At 44.8% G+C, this 24552-nt stretch overlaps 1 protein-coding gene across 1 annotated transcript; it reads right to left on the bottom strand.

The window, feature by feature from the left end:
- On the bottom strand, window positions 1-18621 carry LOC307184978 (uncharacterized protein; the record flags this gene model as incomplete). Its single annotated transcript, XM_079918718.1, has 5 exons — window positions 1-2524; window positions 5360-5486; window positions 15719-15988; window positions 18104-18156; window positions 18492-18621. 5 exons carry the CDS (start codon window positions 18619-18621, stop codon window positions 2472-2474), a joined length of 633 nt encoding a protein of 210 aa, XP_079774844.1. The 3' UTR covers window positions 1-2471.
- Between the last annotated feature and the right edge of the window lie 5931 nt (window positions 18622-24552).

Here is a 24552-nt window from a genome sequence, read left to right as displayed (position 1 = left end):
CACTTGCATCAACTAGAGAAAACCCATGCGCAGCAACGAAGACCCAACAGAGTCAGAAAAAGAGAGAGAGAGAGAGAGAGAGAGAAAATGCTCACAATAGGCCAAATACATTCAAAAGTGCTTATTGCAATCACAGAAGTATCCAGAAACAACAAATGTAGGGTCAGTTCAGCCTCAACAGTGCAACCAGGGAAGTAAGTTTCCTGCATTTGGTTGGGAAGGAAACAGCCTCTCTACTAAAGGAACAAGATGCTTCTTACAGAAATCACATAATTATGAGAATCATTGGACATGAAGGGGGGGGGTCACAGGATATGAGTAAATCACTAGGTGATCTTCTGAAGCCTGAAGAAGTAGGCTGATGGACACCAAAGAGCCATAGGAACATGCAAGTATCTGTGTGCACTTGAAAACCAAAGAAGATCCATGAGAGAACTTGTGGACAAGTGTGGAATCTGCTGCCCAACAGGGAACTAACATCAAACACGTCTGGTTGGGGGCTGTTCCACATGGGCAGAGCCAGAAGTCAGAAAACGGTGCTGGAACTCAGGCTCACCAGGTTGCCATGCATCTCTGTCTCCTGATGGTACAGAAGACCCAAGAATCATGGCTTCCCCGCTTCTGCTTTCCAGACCTCATGCATCTTCTTCTTCCCATGAACTTTAATTCAGAACCACTAATAGAAGGACTCTGGATATACAGTTTCCCACCTCACCCAAGCTGACAACACAATTCAGTAGAACTGTCTGGACAGGAACTTTCATCTTCATGCCAGCAAGTCACTCTTCTTAACTCCATGGATCATGTCCAATTTCCAACCAAGATCATGGACATGAACAGAGGTCAAATTTATGAATATAATCAGATGAGACAGAATGTCCTCCAAGACCTTGCACAATTACTAATTTCTGTGAGGACATATATGCAACAAGGAAACATGGAAAAGACATACATTTCAGTTTAATACTCCAGGGGAGGGTAAACAGTGAGTCAGAAAATTCCAGTATCTGTAACAGTAGACCAGGAAAGACATTTCAACAATACAGGTCTCATGATCACGTATGAGGAAAACAATGGGACGTAAGAATCAAAACTTTTTTCATCTAAAATTATACCAAGTTGCACCCGAAAAAACCCCCAAAACCAAAAACCGCTTAACATCCCTGGGTTCAAAAGACAGTGTAATGGAAACGAGACAAGTTTTATATGAGGTACAGATGAAGGGGACATGGAGGGATAATTAATTATCTTAAGTGTTCAGATCAGCAATACGAACTAGAAATTAATACACTGGGATCCCTATTCAGGATGAGGCACTTACAAAGGAAAAACCATGTTTATAACAAAAGATTTCTGTTGTGCCCTGAGTTTTCATTTACAAAATAAGTGAAGTGCTGAAGGTTTTTCCACATTCTTTCCATTCATAAGATTTCACTCCATGTGATTGCTTCCATTTACAATGAGGTTTTAAGGGAGAAGGAAGGCTTCTCCACAGTTTTGTATTCAGAATTTTCACCAGTGTGTGTCTTCATGTGTCTTTGTAGGGATATCAGATACCTGAAGGCTTTCCCACACTGCTGACACTGATAGGGTTTCTCTTCACTGTGTGTTTTTATATGTTGTCGAAGGGATGAGGAAGTAATAAACATTTTCCCACATTCTGTACATTCATAGGGTTTTATTCCACTGTGTGTTTTCACATGTTTTCTAAAGTATTTGGGACAACTGTAGGATTTCCCACGTTCCTTACACACATAAGGTTTCTCTCCAGTGTGGATCCTCACGTCCTTGCAGGGATTTGAGATAGGGGAAGGCTTTGCCGCACTGCTTACATTCACAGGGTTTTTCTCCACTGTGTGTTCTCATGTGTTCTCGAAGGTAAGTGCACCAACTGAAAGCTTTGCCACACTGCTTACATTCATAGGGTTTCTCTCCAGTGTGCATTCTCACATGTTCTCGGAAGTGTGAGATGCGAGTGAAAGCTTTCCCACATTCTTTACATTCATAGGGTTTCTCTCCAGTGTGAGTTCTCACATGCCGTGCAATCTGGGAATAATAACTGAAGGATTTCCCACATACTTCACAAACGTGGATTTTCTGTCCATAATGACCTCTCACATGTCGCTGGACAGATGACAGGCAAGTGAATGATTTTTTAGATTTCTTACACTGTAAAGACTGTTTGCTACTGTAACTTTTCACATATCTCTTAGATGCTCTCCCATCATCCTGACGTTTGTCAGTTTTCTCTACAATGTCTGTTCCACCAGGAGGATTTAGGCATGAGACACAGGTGCAGGTTTGCCCACATTCTTTACATGGATGAGGTTTGTGTCTGGTGTGAGATCTTTGCTGATTCCTCTGGAAAGAACAATCCCTGAAGGCTTTTCCACACTTAGTGCATTTACAGGGCTGAATTGCAGTCAGATAACCCTTATGCACAGTAAGGTGTGTAAGCTGGTTCCGGGTTTCTAGACATTGATGGCCTTCTTTACCTTCACAGAGGCTCTCCACCAAATGATTTCTGTTCAAAGTAGGAAGCACAGTATTAGGGATTAATAATGATTTCTTGGGCTTCCCTGGTGGTGCAGTGGTTGAGCGTCCGCCTGCCGATGCAAGGGACACGGGTTCATGCCCCGGTCTGGGAAGATCCCACATGCCGCGGAGTGGCTGGGCCCGTGAGCCACGGCTGCTGAGCCTGTGTGTCCGGAGCCTGTGCTCCGCAACAGGAGAGGCCACGACAGTGAGAGGCCTGTGTACCGCAAAAAAAAAAAAAAAAAAAAAAAAAAGATTTATTAATAATTTATTGATGGATGTTAATGATTATTTTGACTACGTATTTGCCATGTGCACTGAATTGGCATGTTTTTGGCACTCTCTGCATTGTGACAAAGTTCAACAAGTTTAATGCTCCAGCTGAGGGCTCAAACAGAGCCATAACTTTCAGTGTTTTTTTCATATTGGGTTTCCTGATCATTGAAATTTCCTACTGAATTAAGTTTCAGATGCTCAATGTCTACATCACATTTATAAAAGTATTGTGTTGTAAAAACTCTGTGAGTACACAATTGTTTACCTAGGTTTATATCTTTTATTTAATTTCAAGTGAGTCTAACACTCTGCCGAGATCCCCCTTCTCCTTGTGGGAGTGCCACTCACCTCAAATGCCTCTCCTGGGTTACACGCTGATCTCTCATGCTATGAAATGCCCAGTTTTCTTCCAAAAAAGAGCAGGAATCATTTCTTGTGAATCTTACTATTTTCTCTTCACTGCATAGTCCAGTCTCCAAAATATCCCAATGAGCACTTGATCTACTGGTTTTAACTTGAGGGCAAGAACCTGCCACAATTTGTAACATAACTAAATCCTTGGGAAAGAAATGGTGGGATAAAGGAAAGAGGCCATTTGTACTTTTTTTCCATACGCTGATTCAAAAATGTAAAATAGTTTTATAAAGGAAGGAAGGATATATGTGTGATATTGTGATTTATAAGAAATATATACATATATATTTGGTCATTCAGATGACCAACATACACTTCTCACATAAATCAGGTACTCATCCACAGTTCCCTGCTCACAGCTCCCAAAACCTTTGGAATTTCCTGAGTGATAAAAGCAATGGAATAATATTTGATCTCCTGTTCTCAGTTCCTGAAAATGCTTCAGGGTCAGAAGGGTGAAATAAGTGTTGTTATTCATAACAAGCCCTTTCCATCACAATTGGGTTTATATTCGTGAAGGTGACTGTTGAAAAGCAGCGCAGGATGGGGGCTCGTTGCCAATGGAGACACCATGTGACTAAAGCGTGGAACTTTCAGTCCCACTCACACCCCCAGACACCCCAGCACCTCTGGGGATGGGAGAGGAGCCAGAGTTTCAATCACTTGCCAATGGCCAATGATTTAATCAATCATGCATATGTAATAAAGCCTCCATAACCTCCCCCACCCCAGCAAAAATAAGTTCAGAGAGCATCTATGTTGGTGAAAACATGGAGATAATGGGAAGACTGGCACCTGGAGACAGCATGGAAACTCCAAACCCTTCTGACATATACTGCCCTATGCATCTCTTCCATGTGACTGTTCCTGAGTTATATCCTTTTATAATAAACTGGTGATGAAGTACATGAAATGTTTCTCTGAGTCCTGTGAGTGTACTAGCAGATTAATTGAACCTGAGGAGGGGGGTCACGGGAACCTCTCTCATTTATAGTCAGTTGGTCACAAGTACTGGTAACAACCTGAGCTTGAAACTGGTATCAGATGAGGGCAGGTGAAGACCAGGGGTGAGTCTTGCAGGACTGAACCCTTAAGCTGTGGAATTTGAGGCTACCATGGGTAGATGCTGTCAGAATTGAGTTGACCAGTTGTGAGGAGCCTAAACACACAAACACACAGATACACACATGATGCAATTGGGTCCAGAACCTAACTTATCACTCAAGCAAAGAAAAACTCTGAAGACCTCATCTATTTGGAACTTTGGCAATGGTAGAGAAAATGAGTCAAAATGGCAGCCTGTCCACTAAGAAATACCTCAAAAAGAATGGAGACTGATGTCGAGATCAATATTACCAGAGAAGCAAAGTAGCAAGAAACTGGGCAAAATGCACATTCCCAAATGCTCCCTTTATAAAAGGAGCTACAGAAAGACTTCTCAAGCGGGCAACGATGGATTAAAAGTCCAACAGGGAAGCCAGGTTAACGACAAACGTCACTTCTCAAAGACAGAGTCATGTTTCTAACAGTTATGTCCAAATATCTCTCCCTGATACAGAACCTGCTCCTCCCGAGAGGTGTGCCCTCCTGGTGATCGCAGGCACAGAGGCCCTAGACGAAGCCTATCTCCACTGACCCAGCTGCCACTAGGAGATCAGATGGTGCGTGGCTGCTGTCCTGCTCGTGGAGAAAAGCTTCTCAGGGGGAGGATGGAGGACAACAAGCCCTCCATGAGATGGGCCGATTCTCTGGTCCTCAAGTCACTGAGGATGGGTGAGTGTGAGTTTAACTACAGCAAGATTATCATGTCAAACGTGTACTGATCACAGTGTAACTTTCACAGGGTGAAAACCGTAACGCTGCTCTCACTGCCCCAAAGTAACACTGGAGACCACGCTCACATTTACACAATTAGGGAGCCTCAGGATTCTGATCAAGAGCAATAAAAATCAATTCAATATAGAAATATTTATGGTCATGGAAAAGCTATTTGACTCTAGGTAGGTTCTATAAAGGTGGGGACCACGTCTGCCTGTTTTTCAACATATTCCTATTCCTTGGTTCCAGTAAGAAAGAACATTGTAAGAAATATTTGTTCCCTAAAAACTAAGTGCAGGGAGGAAGCCGTCCTCACCCACGGAGGCCAGGTTCCTGAAGGTCTCCAGCATCACGTCTCTGTAGAGCTTCCTCTGAGCCAGGTCCAGCAAAGCCCACTCCTCTGCGGTGAAGTTCACAGCCACGTCCTCAAAGACCACCAAGTCCTGAAACAGCCACAGGTTCCGTGTCAGCAAGGCTCCCTCTTCACCCTCATGTGTGGGAGGATGGGGAGGCTGGCAGTCGGAAACCGGACTCAATTCCTAGGACTCCTGAGCTTACACTCTTGTGGGAAATGAACACACACAAGTCAATCAAATGCATTTTACTCAGTGATGCTAAGTGCTGGAAACTGAAGCAACGTGTAACAGCAACAACAGATGTAGACTTATAGACACATGACTAAAAAGAACTGTTTTTTACCAAATATAAAATAGATAAACAATAAGAATTTACACAGGGAACTATATTCAATATACTGTAATAACCTATAATGGAAAATAATTGGAAAAAAAGACTATAGATATATACAGACATATATGTGTGTGTGTGTGTGTGTGTGTGTGTGTGTGTGTGTATAAGGGAATCACTTTGCTGTGCACCTGAAACTAACACACAATTTATTTTTTTTTAACTTTTTGGCTGCACCACCCAGGACATGGGATCTTAGTTCCCTGACCAGGGATTGAACCTGCACCCCCTGAAGTGGAAGCTCGGAGTCTTAACCATTGGACCACCAGGAAAGTCCCCTAACACAATACTGTAAATCAACTGTACTTCAATTTTTTTAAAAAATTGTTTTTAGTGAGAGAGCAGAACCTGAGGTGGTAAAGACTGAAAATAAAATCATCATTCAGATAAGAAGGAAATGAATACTTGGTTTGGTCAAAAGTTATTTCCTTGAAACTCCAAGCAGGAGCAGACTGTCAGGAGGTCGTGAACACTGATTTTCCAGGGCCGCTGCATCTGAACAACTCTCGCCTGGACTGAACAGCATGTAAAAGCCTGGGCCAGTCCCCTCATATCCAACAGAGGCAGACACGACCCCCTGCCAGGATGAGGTGGACACCGAGGGCACAGACGCAGGCCAGGGCCCACGGCCTGGGACAGCTGTGGGGTAAGAGACAGCCTGTTTCCTGAGGGATCTGTCAAGCCAGCAGGGCCTCTCAGATAATCATGTGCCCAGAAATGGAGGAAAATGTTCCACAAAGAAGAGTCGCAGAAGGATCTGACGGCAATAGGGCCAAAGGAGACTTAAACAGAGAGAAAAAAACACCTAGTTATTATCTTTAGGACAATATGGATGACACCAGACCCCTGAAATATAAAGCAAGCAATTATTTTTATAAATTAGAATTTTAATCCAAAATATAGTCTGACAATCTAAATTATAAAAAATTCCAAATACATCAGCTACAAAGAAGGCAAGGCTGCCTCGCCTGAGTCTGCGACTGGGGTTTGCTAATCACACACCTGATAAGAAACTTGTATTTTAAATACATTTTAAAAAACTAATAGGATAACAATAAAAAATAAAGGGCAACGAGAAAAACAAATAATGCATAAATAATGGACAAATAATGTGAGCAGACATTTCTCCAAAGAATAAATACAAGTGGCCAATAAGCCCATGGAAAGATGCTGGACGACACTCATCAGGGAAATGCCAAAGCTACAGGCAGATACTTCACACCCACCAGGATGGATATAAGATGGACAAACAAGGCAAGGCGGGGCAGGCAAGGATGTGGGGAAGTTGGAACCTCACACACTGTTGATGGGAAGGTAAAATGGTGAAGCCACTTTGGAAGACAGTCCAGCAGATCCTCAAAATGATAACACAGTGTCACCACATAACACAGCAATTCCACCCTAGGTATCTTTCTACCCAAGAGAGGAGGTGAAAGCGAACACCAACACAAAAACTAATACGCAGATATTCACAGCAGCATGACTTATGACAGCCAAAAAGTGGAAACAAATCAAAAGATCATCAAGTGACTTGGATAAGCAAACACAATATAATCTCACAGCGGAATATTATTTGCCAGAAGAGGAATATTGTACTGATCGGTGGCACAAAACCAATAAACTTTAAGAACATTAAGACTCCACATAACACTTATACGAAAGGCACAGAATGAGCAAATCTATAGAGATAGAATGTAGATTAATAGGACTTCCCCCGTGGTGCAGGGGTTAAGAATCTGCCTGCCAATTCAGGGGGACACGGGTTCGAGCCCTGGTCCAGGAAGATCCCACATGTTGCGGAGCAACTAAGCCTGTGTGCTGCAACCACTGAGCCCACGTGCCACAACTACTGAAGACCGCACACCTAAAGCCCATGCTCCACAACAAGATAATCCACTGCAATGAGAAGCCTGCGCACGGCAACGAAGAGTAGCCCCCGCTCGCCACAACTAGAGAAAAGCCTGCACAGCAACGAAGACTCAAGACAGCCAAAAATAAATAAATAAAAATAAAGTTCCCCTTAAAAAAAGAAAAAGAAAGTAGATTAATAAACTGCCTAGACCAAGGGCGGGTGAAGTCCTGGAATGAGGGGTGACTGCCAGCAGATACAAGTTTTCTTTTGGGGTGATAAAAATGATTTAAAATCAGAATATGAGGATGCTTGCACAATTGTAAATATACTAACACCCTGGAATTTTACACTCTGAACAGGGAAACCTTATGGTATATAAATTATATGTCAACTAAAGCTGTTTAAAAAATAGATTCAGGACTTCCCTGGTGGTGCAGTGGTTGAGAATCCGCCTGCCAATGCAGGGGACACGGGTTTGAGCCCTGGTCCGGGAAGATCCCACATGTCACGGAGCAACTAAGCCTGTGTGCTACAGCTACTGAGCCTGTGCTCTATAGCCCATGAGCCACAACTACAGAGCCTGCGTGCCACAACTACTGAGCCTGTGTTTCACAACTACTGAAGCCCATGTGCCTAGAGCCCGTACTCCACAACGAGAAGCCACCACAATGAGAAGCCCACACACCACAACGAAGAGTAGCCCCAGCTCGCCACAACTAGAGAAAGCGTGTGTGCAGCAATGAAGGCCCAACGCAGCCAAAAATATAAATTAAAAAAGAAAGAAAGAAAGAAATATGAAGTGCTTTTCAAACTCTCATCCCAATGGGGCAAAATACCAATGAACAATTATTCCCCTGCAGGATCCATATTAATGGACTCTCACGTTCAATCATCTCATCTATCTCCTTATCACTAAGGCATAAATTGCTTGAAAGCAATTGAAATACCAGTCTTGAAACTTTAAACATTATCTGCTTTGTAGTTCCTTCCTATTGTTCAATGGGGAACTGCTCCTGTTTAGTAAACAGATATCTGTGTACACTGCTGGGCTGCCTTGGGTCAAGATGTGATTGACCATGAGAGCTTTCAGGGTATGTAGAATTGGAAAATATATTTTAAAAAATCTGCTGGGCTTCCCTGGTGGCGCAGTGGTTGAGAGTCCGCCTGCCGATGCAGGGGACACGGGTTCGTGCCCCGGTCCGGGAGGATCCCACATGCCGCTGAGTGGCTAGGCCTGTGAGCCATGGCCGCTGAGCCTGCGCGTCCGGAGCCTGTGCTCCGCAACGGGAGAGGCCACAACAGTGAGAGGCCCGCGTACCGCAAAAAAAAAAAAAAAAAAGCTGCCCAATGTATTTGAGCAGAAGTGCTGGTTTCTATTTAAAACGTGTTGTTTTGCTACATATACCAGGATGGGAGCAAAAGATGCCTTAATATGTCATGTGTCATGTGCTGGAGACAATGAGTTTAGTAAATGCCTGTTTATCTTCTGTGTTTTTAGTATTGGATGACTGAGGTTTTCTGAGTGGTTTATCATAAAACCACACTTCAAGTCTTGTTTCTGCTCAGAGTCTTTTCAAGTATTCAAACATATTTCTCACTCTGAGCTCTTGGTAATAACAGACACAGAAATCTCTCTAATACTGATCTGCCATACATGCTTGATTTTTAAAATTATTAATAGAGGAGAGTGAAGACAACCTACACAACAGGAGAAAATATTTGCAAACGATGCGACCAACAAGGGCTTAATTCCAAAATATATAAACAGGGATTCCCTGGTGGCACAGTGGTTGGGAGTCCGCCTGCCAATGCAGGGGACACGGGTTCATGCCCCGGTCTGGGAGGATCCCCCATGCCGCGGAGCGGCTGGACCTGTGAGCCATGGCCGCTGAGCCTGCGCCTCTGGAGCCTGTGCTCTGCAACGGGAGAGGCCACAGCGGTGAGAGGCCCGTGTACTGCAAAAAAAAACAAAAACAAAAACAAAAAAACCCAAAATATATAAACAGCTCATACAACTCAACAACAACAACAAAAACAACCCAATCCAAAATGGGCAGAAGACCTAAATAGGCATTTCTCCAAAGAAGAAATACAGATGGCCAATAGGCACATGAAAAGATGCTCAACATCACTAATTATTAGAGAAATGAAATAAAAACTACACCTCATGCCAGTGACAATGGCCATCATTAAAAAGTCTACAAATAACAAACGCTGGAGAGTAGGTGCGGAGAAAAGGAAAGGGAACCCTCCTACACTGTTGGTGGGAATGTAAATTGGTACAGTCACTGTGGAAAACAGTATGAAGATTCTCCATAAAACTAAAAATAGAATTGCCATATGATCCAGCAATCCCACTCTGAGACATATGTCCAGACAAAACCATAATTCAAAAAGATACATGCACCCCTATGTTCATAGCAGCACTGTTCACAATAGCCAAGACATGGAAACAACCTAAGTGTCCATGAACAGAGGAATGGATAAAGAAGATGTGGTATGTGTACACAATGGAATATTACTCAGCCATAAAAAAGAATGAAATAATGCCATTGGCAGCAAAATGGATGCAACTAGAGATTATCATACTAAGTGAAGTAAGTCAGATAGAGAAAGACAAATACCATATAATATCACTTATACGTGGACTCTAAAATATGACACAAATGAACCTGCCTCTGAAACAGAAACAGAATCACGGACACAGAGAACAGACTGGTGGTTGCCAAGGGGGAGGGAGTTGGGGGTAGAATGGGGTGGGAGGTTGGGGTGAGCAGATGTAAGCTTTTATATACAGAATGGATAAACAACAAGGTCCTACTGTACAGCACAGATAACTATATTCAATATCCTATGACATACCATAATGGAAAAGAATATTTTAAAAAAGAAATAACTGAATCACTTTGCCATACAGCAGTAATTAACACAACACTGTAAGTCAAGTACACTTCAATTTTAAAAAATAATTAAAAAAAAAAAAGAAACAAGCAGTAGAAATGTAAAAGTTTAAACAGACTTTTCTTAACATAGACTTTTAAAACTAATTGTCATTAGGGGACTTCTCTGGCTGTCCAGTGGTTAAGACTTGGAGCTTCCACTGCAGAGGGCATGGGTTCGATCCCTGGTTGGGGAACTAAGATGACACGTAGCGCAGTCAAAAGTAAATAAATAAATAATTTAAACTAATTGTCATTAAAATTAACTTTCTTTCTAAAATATGTTTAATAAAAAATATAAAACAATTTAATGGAAAAATTTCAAAACATTATTGACTAACACCATCCTAGAAGGAAATGAATGAAGGGATGGTGCATATCCACAGAAAAGAGACCAGGATGTCAGCTTCTCCCGAACAGGTTAAGAGTTTTAAGAAAATTCCATTAAATCTAAAATTGGCTTGTTTTGGGGATGGTTTGATTCTGTTTTGTTTGAACTTAGAGAAAAACTACTTCTAAAAACTGAAATGGAAAACAAATTTCTAATAATAGCCAAAATTTTCTATGGAACAAGGTGGTGGGATATTCCGTAACAGACATTGAAGCGTTTTAAACTGCAGTGATTAGGACAGGATGGTGTTAACAGAGGGATGGACAAATACACCAATGGAAAAACAGCGCACTGAAACAGGCCCACCTGTTTTTGTCAAGTGGATCAACGCCAGAGCATAAGCTGCTGGGCAGGGGCCAGATGATGACACTTTGACCTGAGGGGCAGTGATTACTGGGTATTTACAGGGGAATAAGAAATCTTTTTCCTTAGTAACTGCACATGCAATAACCAATTCACTGTGAACTTAACTGTGAAAGAAGAAAGTAGAACACATTGAGAAGTTACAGGCAAACTCACTCATGACTTGAGAGTAGGGGAAATTTTCCTATACACGAAAAGAAAAAAGAGCTACAACGGAAGAGGTGGATAAATTCAGTTCAAGGCTATTAAAGTTAAGAATTGTCCATGAAGTGTAGAATAAAAAGAAATGATAGGGACTTCCCTGGTGGTGCACTGGTTAAGACTCTGCACTCCCAATGCAGGGGGTCTGGGTTCGATCCCTGGTCAGGGAACTAGTTCCCACATGCACACTGCAACTAAGAGTTCGCATGCCACAACTAAGGAGCCCGCCTGCCACAACTAAGACCAGGTGCAACCAAATAAATAAATAAATAAACATTAAAAAAAAGAAAAAAAGAAGCGATAACCCACAGTTTGGGAGAACATCTTTGCCATACCTAGAAATGAAAAGAGATGAATGTCCAGTGTATGTAAATAACACATAAAAAATCAATAAATATACAAATGAATTAAAGGTGAGAAAACAACTGAAAACTATCTCACAGAAGATGAGCCACCACCTATAAGAAATGCTCAGACTCAATGATTATCAGTAAAGACCAATATACAATCACAAGCAGATCCATTTTACACACTTGAGATGAACAAAATTAAGCTGGAATTTCCAAATCTCCATCTGCTGGAAATGACGTGGAATAAACACTCGTCTCCAGCCCTCCATCCACACTTCCTAGTATTTTGAAAATATCCATAATCTACAATCCTACAATTTTCCTTCCACATGTACAAAATTTATATTGCACTGGCACTTGGAGACAAAATCAAGGAGTTTAACGGCGCTGCTGACAAATCAAAATTAAACATGAGACAACTCAAGCCTCACACGACTGGATGGAGGATTTAACCAGGTGACCGCTGAAACCAACACGTGTGAAACAGACTGGGGCTGAGAACCACAGAGAAGCCTTCTGTGTGGCATTACTTGTGTGGTACGGGTCATATTCACTTATTACAAATTCAGCAGAAGCAAAATCAAACAAAATGATGCTTGGTGATGAAGGACATATGTAAAGCTGCAAAGAATAACAAAAAGACCGGGGGCTTCCCTGGTGGTGCAGTGGTTGAGAGTCCACCTGCCGATGCAGGGGACACGGGTTCGTGCCCCGGTCCGGGAAGATCCCACATGCCGCGGAGCGGCAGGGCCCATGAGCCATGGCTGCTGAGCCTGCGCGTCCGGAGCCTGTGCTCCGCAACGGGAGAGGCCACAACAGTGAGAGGCCCGCGTATGGAAATAAATAAATAAATAAATAAGACCAGGATGATGGGCACCCTGGGGGCCACTCACTGGGAAGTGCTACCAGCCAACCAAGGGAATAAATATCTACACCTTCAAGTAAGGGAACAAAAGTCTTCAGTACTCACACTGAGTCACATGACACAAGATTCCATCAAACAAACAAAAGGGAAGAGCAGCCAAGTGTGAGCCGCTCAGATCAGCGGCCTGCTGCCCACGGTGCACAAGGAAACCCCAAGTCAGAAGGTCAAAGCCATCCGAGCTGGGGGGCTGGGATCCCCCTGCTGACACACAGCCTGGCTGGGCGCCCCCAGGGCAGGGGGAGGGACTGAGCTCCAGAGCTCCACACGCCTGTGCTGCCTCTCTCAGTGTGGAAATACTCCCTCCTTCTGGGTCTCAATTCTCACCCAGGAGGAAACGCTCAAGTTGAAGTTCTGACCCAGAGAAACTCTCCAATTCATCAACCCTCTCAACAGCAGTTGAGCTCAAGGAGCCTTCTCCACGCCTGACCTTCACAGACTCACTCAGGGTGCACACGTAACACTCAGAGCATCAACTCTCTTGGATGAAGCCAAAAGCAAAGGTCAGGGAACAGCTGAGGCCAGCAGAACCTCAGAGGACAAACCACCCCTAGCATTCCTGCAGGTGGATCCCCTCCCCTACGCTCATGCCACAAACAGATCCTTCTGTGGTGGTTCTATGGCCTGGAGGCCACCGGCGTAGGAGTGGGGTAGGGTGGACAGCAGGACCCAAGGCCACGTTCCTTCACCTAGGGAAATTCTGGGGCACTTTTATGATTTGAGGAACAGGATACTGCTCATCCCTTTCAGAAGACAGGCATCAGTTCACTAATATCCTCATGATGACGAGCTGTAACTCATCTAAAAAGAAGTGAGCAAGTCTCAGTAGCACTGGTCACATTTCACAGAATTTCCATTCATCTCTGTTGACCACCTAATAACAGGAAGTAGACAAGAATCAGACAGTGTCAGAACTCTGCACCCTGCATGGAAGAGCCACTATGATTCCTATGAATCTTTTTAATCAGTATGTCCACCCATTTCACATGAAGGGGTTGGACTGCCTGCATTTCCTGAAATTCTAATGGAAGAGAAAACATTTTCTGTACTGAGACACTTCTCCCCAGAGGTATCTCTGGTTAAGGCCCAAATACCCAGAATAATACAAGTCAGCAGGAAAGGGCAAAGACCTGAGACGCTTACTACCCTCACTAAGGAGAAGAAACCAGGCAGAAAGAATGCGGAATTTTACACTTGCTGAAACCGGAAGCTGGATCAGGGGAAGCTATTAGTGCTGAGCTGGACCCAGAGGAGGCTGCTCACAGGTGTCAGGGGACAATGCTGAACCCTCCCTGAGCCCTGTGCTCCTGGAAACTTCGATGGGAGGTGAAAGGACCCCCACCCTTTGTTCTTCTGGAAAACGGCAGGCTGCAAGAAACCACCCCCGTGCCCCACCTGACTCAGATAAGACTCACACGGAGGCCCCCTGTTTATCCAGGACAAGGCCAGACGCAGTCCCCTCAGAGCCCCATCTCCACCTCATCAGTGATTAGCAGAACTGTTCCCCCCACTGACCAAGCAGAACAAATGCTTGTTGGCCAAACTTTGGTTCAGCTCCTCTCCTTCCCCCTGACCTGGCCTCACCGCAGCCAGACGACAGACCCCTAAGGACAGGCTGGCCTCAGGGATCTGCTATCCGAGCATCACATCTGGTCCCTCCTGGTGATGTTTACTCCTCTGTATAAGAGAAAAACTCTCTTTGCCCAACTCCTGAGATACTTGCAGATCTTAGGGTCAGATGTCCCCTTTCCTGCAGAGCCCCCTGTGCCTGGTGCAACAGACCCTTCTCCCCCTGCAGGAACTCATTTGGATAAAGGTCTCTTGTTTTGAAGTTTAGATTATTTTATGCTACAGGCTTGACCAAGTATTCTCAGTGGCCATGTGAAAATTAAGAGAAAACTCACTAAAAAAGATGTTGGTGGGGAGAAGAGGGAGCCTCGGCCAGTACCACGTGATGTCAGTTACAGGAACAAGTGTCAATTAGAGACCCCAACAGAACAAATGGAAACAAGAAAGAATCACCAATTGAAGGCCACAACAGGAAAAGATGTGCATGCATGGCATCTGCTCAAGAAACTGGCTACCCCAGCAGCTAGCCAGTGAGAAACCAGCATCACCCTGAACTCTCCATTTTCTCCAGTGGAAGTTGCTTCAGTACTATAACCTCTCCCAACTCCATCCTTTCTCTCCAGTAAGTAAGTTCCTTGGACTTGCATATGGCTTTTACTATTCGTTGTCTGTCCCAAATTGCAATTCTTTGTTGTTCCCAAATAAACCCATTTTTGCTGGTAAACAGCTGATTTTTATTTTTAAGGTCAACGACTATTTCTTAGCCCACCTTTGATCAGGCTTCTCACCCACAGGCCCCTGATTTTAGGTTTCTCCCCCACCTCAACCCCACCCTCACCCGCAGCCCCACCCCAAGAGACAATGAGCTGCAGAACAAGCCCTTGCAGACCTGGGCCGAGAATGCGCTGACCACAGGGAGCCCCGATCCTGAAAAACAGCCTTGCTCTCACCCGCCTCACAGAGAAGAGAAAAGCCCTTTGCTGTGTGGTTGGAGACGCTGGCACCTCTCTGAGATCCCAGCCTCGGCGCTATCGCAACAGCATTCGCAATACAGGCTCCTTGCTTGACAAGTCTGGGCTGGACTTCATCTGTCAGGTCCAGGGCGGGTCCCCTCCCCACCAGCGCCTGAGCGTCTGCTCCGCTTGTGCTACCTCGGACCCCACCCCCTGCCCTCCCGGCCCAGGAACAGATCAGGGCGCTCAGACCCTGTGCGTGGATGGGACTCGTGGGAGAGGGTAAAGAGTTGAGTGCGGACTGCGGACAGGGAGACGGGGCCCGCGGCCCGTTCCGGCCAGTTGGAACGAGCCCCGGCGGGTCTCAGCGCATGGCCCGCGCACTCACCATCTCAGCCCTGCTCTCGGTTCTCACGGCGTCCTCTCCGCGGCCCTGCGGCCCGACCGCTCGCGCAGGTGAGAGGGACAGCGAGCGGACACCTGGACCCCATGTGGCGCGCTGGACTCCCAGGAGGCGGAGAGCGACGTCCCCGCAGGGGGGATGCGCCCACCCCCGGCTCTGATTGGATGAGGCTCGATCCCTCACGCCCTGATTGGATGGACCCCCTTCAGGCCCTGATTGACAACGTTGCAGGCTTGATTCTGAGAGAAGGGCCAGCTGTAGGTCACGTGGCGGAGCAGGGCGGAAGTGCCGTTTGTTGCCTTCAGCCCTTTACCGCTTGGCTTCCTATGGGACGCCACACCTGGCCGCCAGGATCCTGGGCTATACGCAGAATCTGCTCCTGGCCACACAGCATCAGCCCAAAGCTTGCAGACCCTTTCTCCTAAACAGAAAAGTGCTGACTCAGTCTCCCCTCCTAGTATCCCCACCTGTCCAGGGCTGCCCCTGCCCTTTAGTCCGAGGGCTGGGGCACGAGGGGACAGGTGTGAAAGGAAAATCAAAATGGAGTCAGTATTGCTAAGAGAGCGCTCTAAAATGGAGCCAGGAGGCCACTGAGGAAGTGGGGCTTATGCAGGTCTCAGCCCAGATGGAATCTGAACTTTTGACCACTTACTGACTTAACGCAGGCATCCAGAACATCTGCCCCATGACCCAGAAAGTCAAGATACTTATTGGACCCTTCCCCTAAATAACTCGTGACAGCCCATCCCTTAGGGACAAATATTTCCTTCCCTGTGTGATGAAATAAAATTTATACTTTGAGAAAGCACAAGTAAATTTTAACATAAAACGCTCTCTCTCCGTCTGTTTGGAGCTCCTCCCTCCCCACTTAGTGTTTAAGCATATGCACTACACGGTAACCACACCTCTTCAAAGATGGGAACGCCTTCTCAAACGTAAAGATCAAAATTTTCCCTTTCTTTTGAGGCTAGCAATGTAACTTCTGTCTTACTACTCCTTTTGTACGTGCTTACCTGGACTATGTATCTTTGGTGAACTTTATGTGAAATGTCAGTATGTCATTTTGATGTACGATCTTTCATCTCAAAAATGTACATGACTGTGTTTTCGACTTCTAACTGGTGGAACAGTTCTCAGAGCTTCTGAGAGACTGTCTCCTGGGTTATAATCCTTAGTTTGGCTCGAATAAAATTCCCTTTCTTCTTAATTTAATGGTTACTTGAATTTTCCTCCGCGTCTGTCAGAGTCAATCATAATTTCTGCCAGACAACTTTAACAACCTTGTGGCTTGTGCTTTATAAACTCCTGACTCTTTCTCTTCCCCAGAACACTCTGGTTTTGCCAGAACCTGTGTACCCCAAATTGAAATTCTTAAGACCCCCAAATAAACCGCTTTGTTCTTTGCGGCATCAATACTGATTATTATTGAACATGATAGAGGAGGACCTGGGGAACTCCTGGGTCAGGGGACGGATGGAGGGCAATGTCACTGTGGATCTGTGCCCTTCCTTTAAGAACAAAGGCACTCTGTGACACCACTGCAGGCATTGCAGGAGCCAGTTTTTTTGGTGGGTTTTTTTTTTAACACCTTTATTAGAGTATAGTTGCTTTACAACGGTGTGTTAGTTTCTGCTTTATAACAAAGCAGGAGCCAGTTTGACTTTGACCTTTGACATTAGGAGGTCCGGCCCTCCTGACCTACTCACACATCTGGGCTCCACCAACTTTTCCCCGTCCCATTTCTTACGCACATCACCAGGCTCCCTCCCCACAGGAGGAGGGAACGCTGGGACGGCCCCACACCTGAGCAGCACTGAGGTTCCGAAAAAGCCCCTGGTCAGCTTCTCCAGAGAATAGGAGACCCAGGGGACCCTGTTCAGTCCAGCCACACTGACCCGCAGTCCGCGCACCGCCCTCACTCGCCCAACTTCCCTCCTCACACAGAAGAGAAAAAGCCTTTTTCTGCGCGGTTGGAGAGGCTGACATATCTCTGAGATCCGAGCCTCGGCGCTATCGCAACAGTATTTGCAATTCAGTCTCCTTGCCAAGTCCGGGCTTGACTTTATCTGTCAGATCCAGGGAAGACCTCCCTCGCCCCCAGCTTCTGACCGTCCTTTCCTCCCTCGCAAGCCCACTCCGCCCAGGGCTCAGTCCGGATGCCCGGACCCCAATCCGCCGCCAAGGGGGAGAGTCAAGTTGGGATCCCGGGACTGGAAGCCGGGTCCCCTCCCCGCGGCCGAGGGGGAGAATTGGGTCTGGACACGGGAGTGGGTGGGACGCAGGGAGACCCTGGCCGGACTGCCTCTTCCGGCAGGTCCGGCCAGTTCGAAGCAGCTTTTTCCTTGTTCGGGCCCCGGGCCGCGAGCTCACCATCTCCGCCTCCTTCCGGGTTCTCTGAAGAGTCCCCCAGGCGACCCTCCGACCTGGGCAGGTAAGACCGACGGGGACGCGACACCTAAGGCCGAGCGGGACAAGTTTGCACCAGCGTGCGGGCCGCTGAGAGAAACTTCCGGGGGCTCGGAACGCGCCCGTCGCCCGCCCTCATTGGACGGCGCTCCGGGGCCCGAGCCCTGATTGGGCGGTAACCCTTGCCCCGTCCCCGCCCCGATGGGCAGTCCTCCTGGTCCCTTCCTACCCTGATTGGCTGGTTGTCGAGACCCCGCCCAGTCTCCGCTGACTGGACAGTTCAACCAGGCCCCGCCCCTGCTCCGAGTGACAGGCCACAGGGACACGCGTCGCTGATTCCCCAGCCCGGGACTTGGCCTCCGTGCAAGAACCCGCTCCCAGCCAGGAGGTCCCTGTGGCATCTGCTCGCAGCTGGGCGGCTCCCCTGTGTCCTCCTCCTGCACCTGGAAGTCCAGATTCAGTTTCCCCGCGGATCGCTCCATATCGGGAGTGAGGATGAGAAAGGACGAGACACAGGGCTTCGTGAACTCCGGAGTCAGGACACTGACTGGGGAGAAGTCACCGGGGGAATGTGCCCGTTAAGAACCAAACTCTCAGTGACATCAACACGTGCAAGGCAGGGTCAGGCTAGGTTTTGAAGTGTGACCCTTGACACGGGGAGGTCCCACTTTTCGTCCCCGCTTCCTGCCTCTGGGGCTTGAGATCAGCAACCCAAAAGCCAGGGACCTTTCCCCCTGGGAAGTCGGACCCCGAGGCCCCAGCCTCCCTGCAGCCTCAGCACATACATAGGTGTGAAATGTCACCGTTCTCAGGTGTGCATTTTACACTGCAAAGAAATTTGTGTCCGATCAGGCTTTAGTCAGTCCAAGTGAATTTTGAAACGTAGAAGTCTATATTTCCTTATTCAGATTGTATAGCGGTGGTTGCACAGCTGTGCGATGTACAAAAAGCCACTGAGTTTTACACTTAAAAGTGTGAACGTATGTGAGAGTATGTGAAATATATCTTCATTTAAAAAAACAAATTATAAGGCTATTTTATATCCATGATAACCCTACCTCCTGATCACCACTAAAATACTTTCTGTCTCACTGGATTTACCTATTATGGACATTTTATATATCTAAATGGAATAATACAATATTGGCCATTTGTGTCTGGCTTTTTTCCTCAGCATAATAATTTCAAGGTTCATTCACATTGCAGCATATCAGAGCTTTCTTCCATTTTATGGTTAAATACTGCTCCATCCTAGGTACAGACTATATTTTGTTTATCCATTTTATGAAATACAATGTATATTTTGAGGCAGGACAATAAAATTTAAATGTAAATTTCTCTCTGTCCTTTTTGGCCTCCTCCCTCCCTCCCCTTTAGTGGGCAGTATCTGCCTTATATATTAACCAGACCTCCTCAAAGATGGGATGCCTGCTCAACCATAAAGATCCTTTTTTTTTTTTTTTCCCTTTCTTCTGACCCTAACAACGTAGCTTCTTAGAAGATTAGCATTCTTTCCCAACTTTGTAAGGGGTCATGGTTACTTACGGGGTTGCTTTGTACATGCTTACGGTGTATCTTTGGTGTATCTTTGGTGAACTTCACGTAAAATATCAGTATGTCATTTTGATGCATGAAATTGAAAATATATTACTGTGCCTTTGACTTCCAGCAGGTCAAGTCCTTTGTTGTTTTTTTAACTGGGTTGTTTGCATTTTTGTTACTGATCTGTGAGGTTTTTAATGTATTCTGGACAATAAAACCTTATCCCCGGACTTCCCTGGTGGCGCAGTGGATAAGAATCCGTCTGCCAATGCAGGGGACACAGGTTTAAGCCCTGATGCGGGAAGATCCCACATGCCGCGGAGCAACTAAGCCCGCGAGCCACAACTACTGAAGCCCGTGCGCCACAACTACTGAAGCCCGCGCGCCTAGAGCCCGTGCTCCGCAACAAGAGAAGCCACCACAATGAGAAGCTTGCGCACCGCAACGAAGAGTAGTCCACGCTCACTGCAACTAGAGAAAGCCCGCGCACAGCAACAAAGACCCAACTCAGCCAAAAATAAATAAATAAATTTATATATTAAAAAAAAACCCAACGCAGCCAAAAATAAATAAATAAAATAAATGTATACATATAAAAAAACCAACCATACAGCTCTTTGTGAAATATTGACATTGTGGTGACATGGCTCTCTCCTTTCCTAGAACCCTTTCCATCATTCCGTTTATTTTAGTCTGCTTTGATGTCATTCAATATAATTAAAAATGTTTTGCATATGGTTCTCTCTATATGTTTCATTAATTAGACTTATTTTGATAATTGAATAATTTCATTTTTACCTTTGGACATGTTAACTTTTAAGTTATACACTCAACTTCTTTTTGGTAACGATTAGAAAGGTATTGATGTTTATTTTTATATGGTTTGCATTCTGAAAACCTGTTAATCACTTTCGTTTTTATGGTTACCCCCATGTGGTTTTGAGGTTCTATATGCACAACTGTTTCAGCAACAAGATACTTTTTTTCTTCCTTTATAATTCAAATACCTATTTCTCCTGGCACCAGCTAGGCTATCTAGGAGACTGCTAAAGGGGTGATGGGTATGCAATTTTATTGAATAAGTGACCTTTGACTACTTATGTATACTTTCTATCATGAAAAAAAATTTTGAAGATGCCTTTCAAAAGATTATGAAAGTTCTCATCTATTCTTAAATTAGTAAGAAATTTGTCATGGATGTTAAATAGTATAAAACACTTTTTATCCATGCATTGAGATTATTTGAGATAGCTTTTTATAAATGTGGTACTATGGTGAGTTATATTGATGATATCACAGCATTTTATATTTGAAAACGCAATGCAGAAAAATGCACAAAATGTACACTCGACAGAAATATGACAAAATAAACATCATGACATCACAAACTGGACAAGAAAGAGAGGCTGCGGCTACACCTCACATCCCAGTGGTTATGATGACCTGTCAGGAGAGCCACCTGCCCGCTTAGTCACCAATATCCTAAACTTATAAAAGGTCATTTCCTTTCTCCCTCTAGTTTCATCACCTAAGTATACAATAATTTTCCCTGTTTTATATTGCACGTAAATAGAATCAAAGAGTATGTATCATTTTATATCAAATATCTCTTGTTCAAAGATATTTACAATCTTCCTGCGCTTAGCCCTTCATTCACTTTATTAATCTATTATTATCCTTCTAGGACTATACCATTTTCGTGTATTGATTCAACTGCCAGCCACTATTTTGGTGTTAACAAACAAATTTGTAAAAAAAAAAAAAAAAAAAATTAAAAAAAACGCCAGTATCTGCAATGGGCTTAAAGCGATGTGCATTTTGGGCGCGGGGGTGGGAGGGGAAAAAAAAAAAAGCGACGTGCACTAAAAGGACGTCAGCCTATACCAAATTGCAAAAGAAAAAAACCCCAAATCAAAACCGATTTATCATCCCTGGGGCCAAAAGACATTGTAATGGAAATGAGACGAGTTTTATATAACTACAATTAGTTAAAGACCTAGATAACAAAATATATGCAGTACGGATGAAGGGGACGTAGCGGGATAGTTAATGCCCAGGTTTTTTGTTTTTAATGACATTTATTGTTTTCTTTCTAATTTTACAAGTAATCCATGTTCACTGCAGACAACTAGAAATTAATTAATTAAAATTAAAAAAATAAAACATAATAAAGCTCTTGAATGAATACAGTGCACCAGAAAGATGATGACGACGACGATGATGATGATGACTGTTATTATTATAAGCAGGAAAATGCCCAATGTTCGGAGTGCACTTCAGAGCCATGTTCCCCAAGATCCAAACCATCGAAAATCAAGTAAGTCAAAGAAAGACCCCACCGAAAGAGTCACCTCTTTCAGCCAAGGGGCTTGCTCAGTGAGCTCATGTAACTGAGTTTCAACTTTCCCAGGTGTTAATCCAGATAGCAGGTGGTGCTGGCCACAGCATTCACATCTCCTTGCTCAGCTGTAAGATAACCGAGGCCTATCCTATTATCAGGAAAAACTCTGGCCAGAGTGTCTAAGGTTCTTTGTTGGGCAGCTGTGGATTCTGCCATACTTTCAGAAGTTATGGGGCAGTTCCTGATCAAGTGTCATTCACCTTTATTCCTCACCAGGAAGTAGGGTCCTGCCAAAGGAAGCAAATCCTGAGTCATCGACGCCTCCTGGAAAATCCTTTCTAAATTAACAATGTAAATTTAGGGGAGTTGAGCAATAAGGTGTCTCAGTAAGTTTGTAAACAGGTGGCAGCCCAGCTAGATAATGTGAGAGGCATTGCCCGCTATGCGGTAGCCATTCAAGCATTCATAGGCCCAAGGAGAACTGTTACAGTAACGCAAGTCCGTGTGCCCAACGCACAGTGAGGCTAAACAATACCAAAACACTGGAGTTTGGAACAAAGAAAGGTTTATTGCAGGGCCATGCAAGGAGATGGGTGGCTCATGCCTGAAAAACCCCAAACTCCCCGAAAGCTTTCAGCAAAGCCCTTTTATAAGAAAAGTGAGGGAGGGGCGTAGTTAGTTGTTGCCAACTTCTTGGTGTCGGAGCCTTTGCTCTTGAGATCAGGTCACGGTCAGGTCACGATATTCCTGTAAACCTCCACCAAACAAATGTTACTCTCTGCTCTGACAAGAAAAGGCAAGGTCCCAAGACACAACTTTCACTCTCTGAGGTCCAGGTGCTGGCTAAGAGGAGGCAGATCTCGGTTGGTGGCTCCCTCAGGGCCAGGTCCCCAGACCCTGCCCAGCTGTCATCGCTGAGGGAGCAAGGCACCCATGACCCAATTGGCCCTCAGGCTCCTCAGGCCACCCAAACAGCGGGGGCCAGGTCCCACAGACTGTGTCCCACGCAGACTACCATTGCCATGAGGTCGCAGAGGCGGGGATGGGGGAGAGGTTCACCGCCCCCTCAGGACCTGGGCCCGGCCAGTGGGTGGTCCTGGTGAGGGCTCTGGAACCCTGCAGGACACACCCCCAGCCTGTTCCCTGGGCCCCCCAGCTCACCCGCCAACCCGAGGCCGGGTGAGCTGGAGGGCACCGGGGAGAAGGCCAGGATCTGCCTCTTACCCCACTCTCCACCTGACGACCACCACTCCGGCGACCCTTGGCTCGATGCCCCTCCACTGGTTGCTCATTGACAGCTGCTAGCTTGGGGCGGGGCCCACTGTGCCGACCAATGGCTGAGCATGACCTCTAACGTGGCTCTAACCTTCCCGCGTTAATGGTCTCCCGGTAACAGTTGCCTGGTAACAGGGTGGAGGTGGTGGGTGGTGGGGGGTAACTGCTCGTAGCAACGGCCTAGGGCTAAGGGCTGCACACTGCAGCGCTCTATTACAGTTCTGAGCAAACTTAGTTATTTAAATGAAGTCCCAGTTTTACAAAAGTACACTATTGATATTAAAGCTAATTTTAAAAATTCTTATATTTATTTATCGATCACACACAAAAATTTTCCCCGATTCCATTCTTATAAATTTTCTGTAATTTTCTATGTCCATTTTAGTTTATCCCTTGTTCTCTTTCTCTTGGAAATAACCAGCTTTACTTTAGGACAAAATCACTTTCTCTCTTTTTTTTAATTGTTTTTCTTTTTTTTTTGGCCGTGCCACACGGCATGCAGGATCTTAGTTCCCCCACCACAGATGGAACTCATGCCCCCTGCAGTGGAAACAGGGAGTCTTAACCACTGGACCGCCAATGAAGTCCCGTAAGACAAAATCACTTTCATTTCCCTCATACCTCATACTGTTTCTAAACAAAAAACATATCTTACTTTCCTCGAAAATAGAATTATTTCCCTAATTATTTTTAGTAGTTTTAATTACATGTATTAATTAGAATTCTTAACAGTTAGAACTAAGAAGTAAGCAACTGTCTTTACATTAACATTTGGAGAATTGTCAAACTTACAAGAACTGTTTATACTTTCTAGAAACGTGCTGTTTCATAGAAAATTTCTCATTTTTACCAATGGAATATCTTTAATTCCTCCATAAAAGGAAGCAAAAAGTGGATAAACCTATGCTCAGTAACTAATGTTTCAGTATTTTTTCTTATTTGGAAATGATCTGGATATTCCATGTATTTAACTTAAATCATCATTTAACTTAGGAAAACTTTAAGATTCTAGGTTACCAAAAGACTTGGGGAGTCTTTTGGAAAATTCACCTAAAACCTTTTTATCTTGCAATCTATTTGTTTGTTTTCAACTATTATGTTTCGATTAGTTTTGAAAATTTAATTAAATCGTTACTTTTTTTCCTGACAAATTTTGTAAGAGATAAACTGAAGTTACTTGACTTTAGGTAAACTTAAGTAAAAAAAATTTTTAACATCTTTATTGGAGTACAATTGCATTACATTGTTGTGTTAG

This window comes from Stenella coeruleoalba (assembly GCF_951394435.1).
Source record: "Stenella coeruleoalba genome assembly, chromosome: 3".
Classification (NCBI taxonomy): domain Eukaryota; kingdom Metazoa; phylum Chordata; class Mammalia; order Artiodactyla; family Delphinidae; genus Stenella; species Stenella coeruleoalba.
Note: the sequence above shows the minus strand (reverse complement) of the source record. Positions and strands in the feature narration are given on the sequence as shown.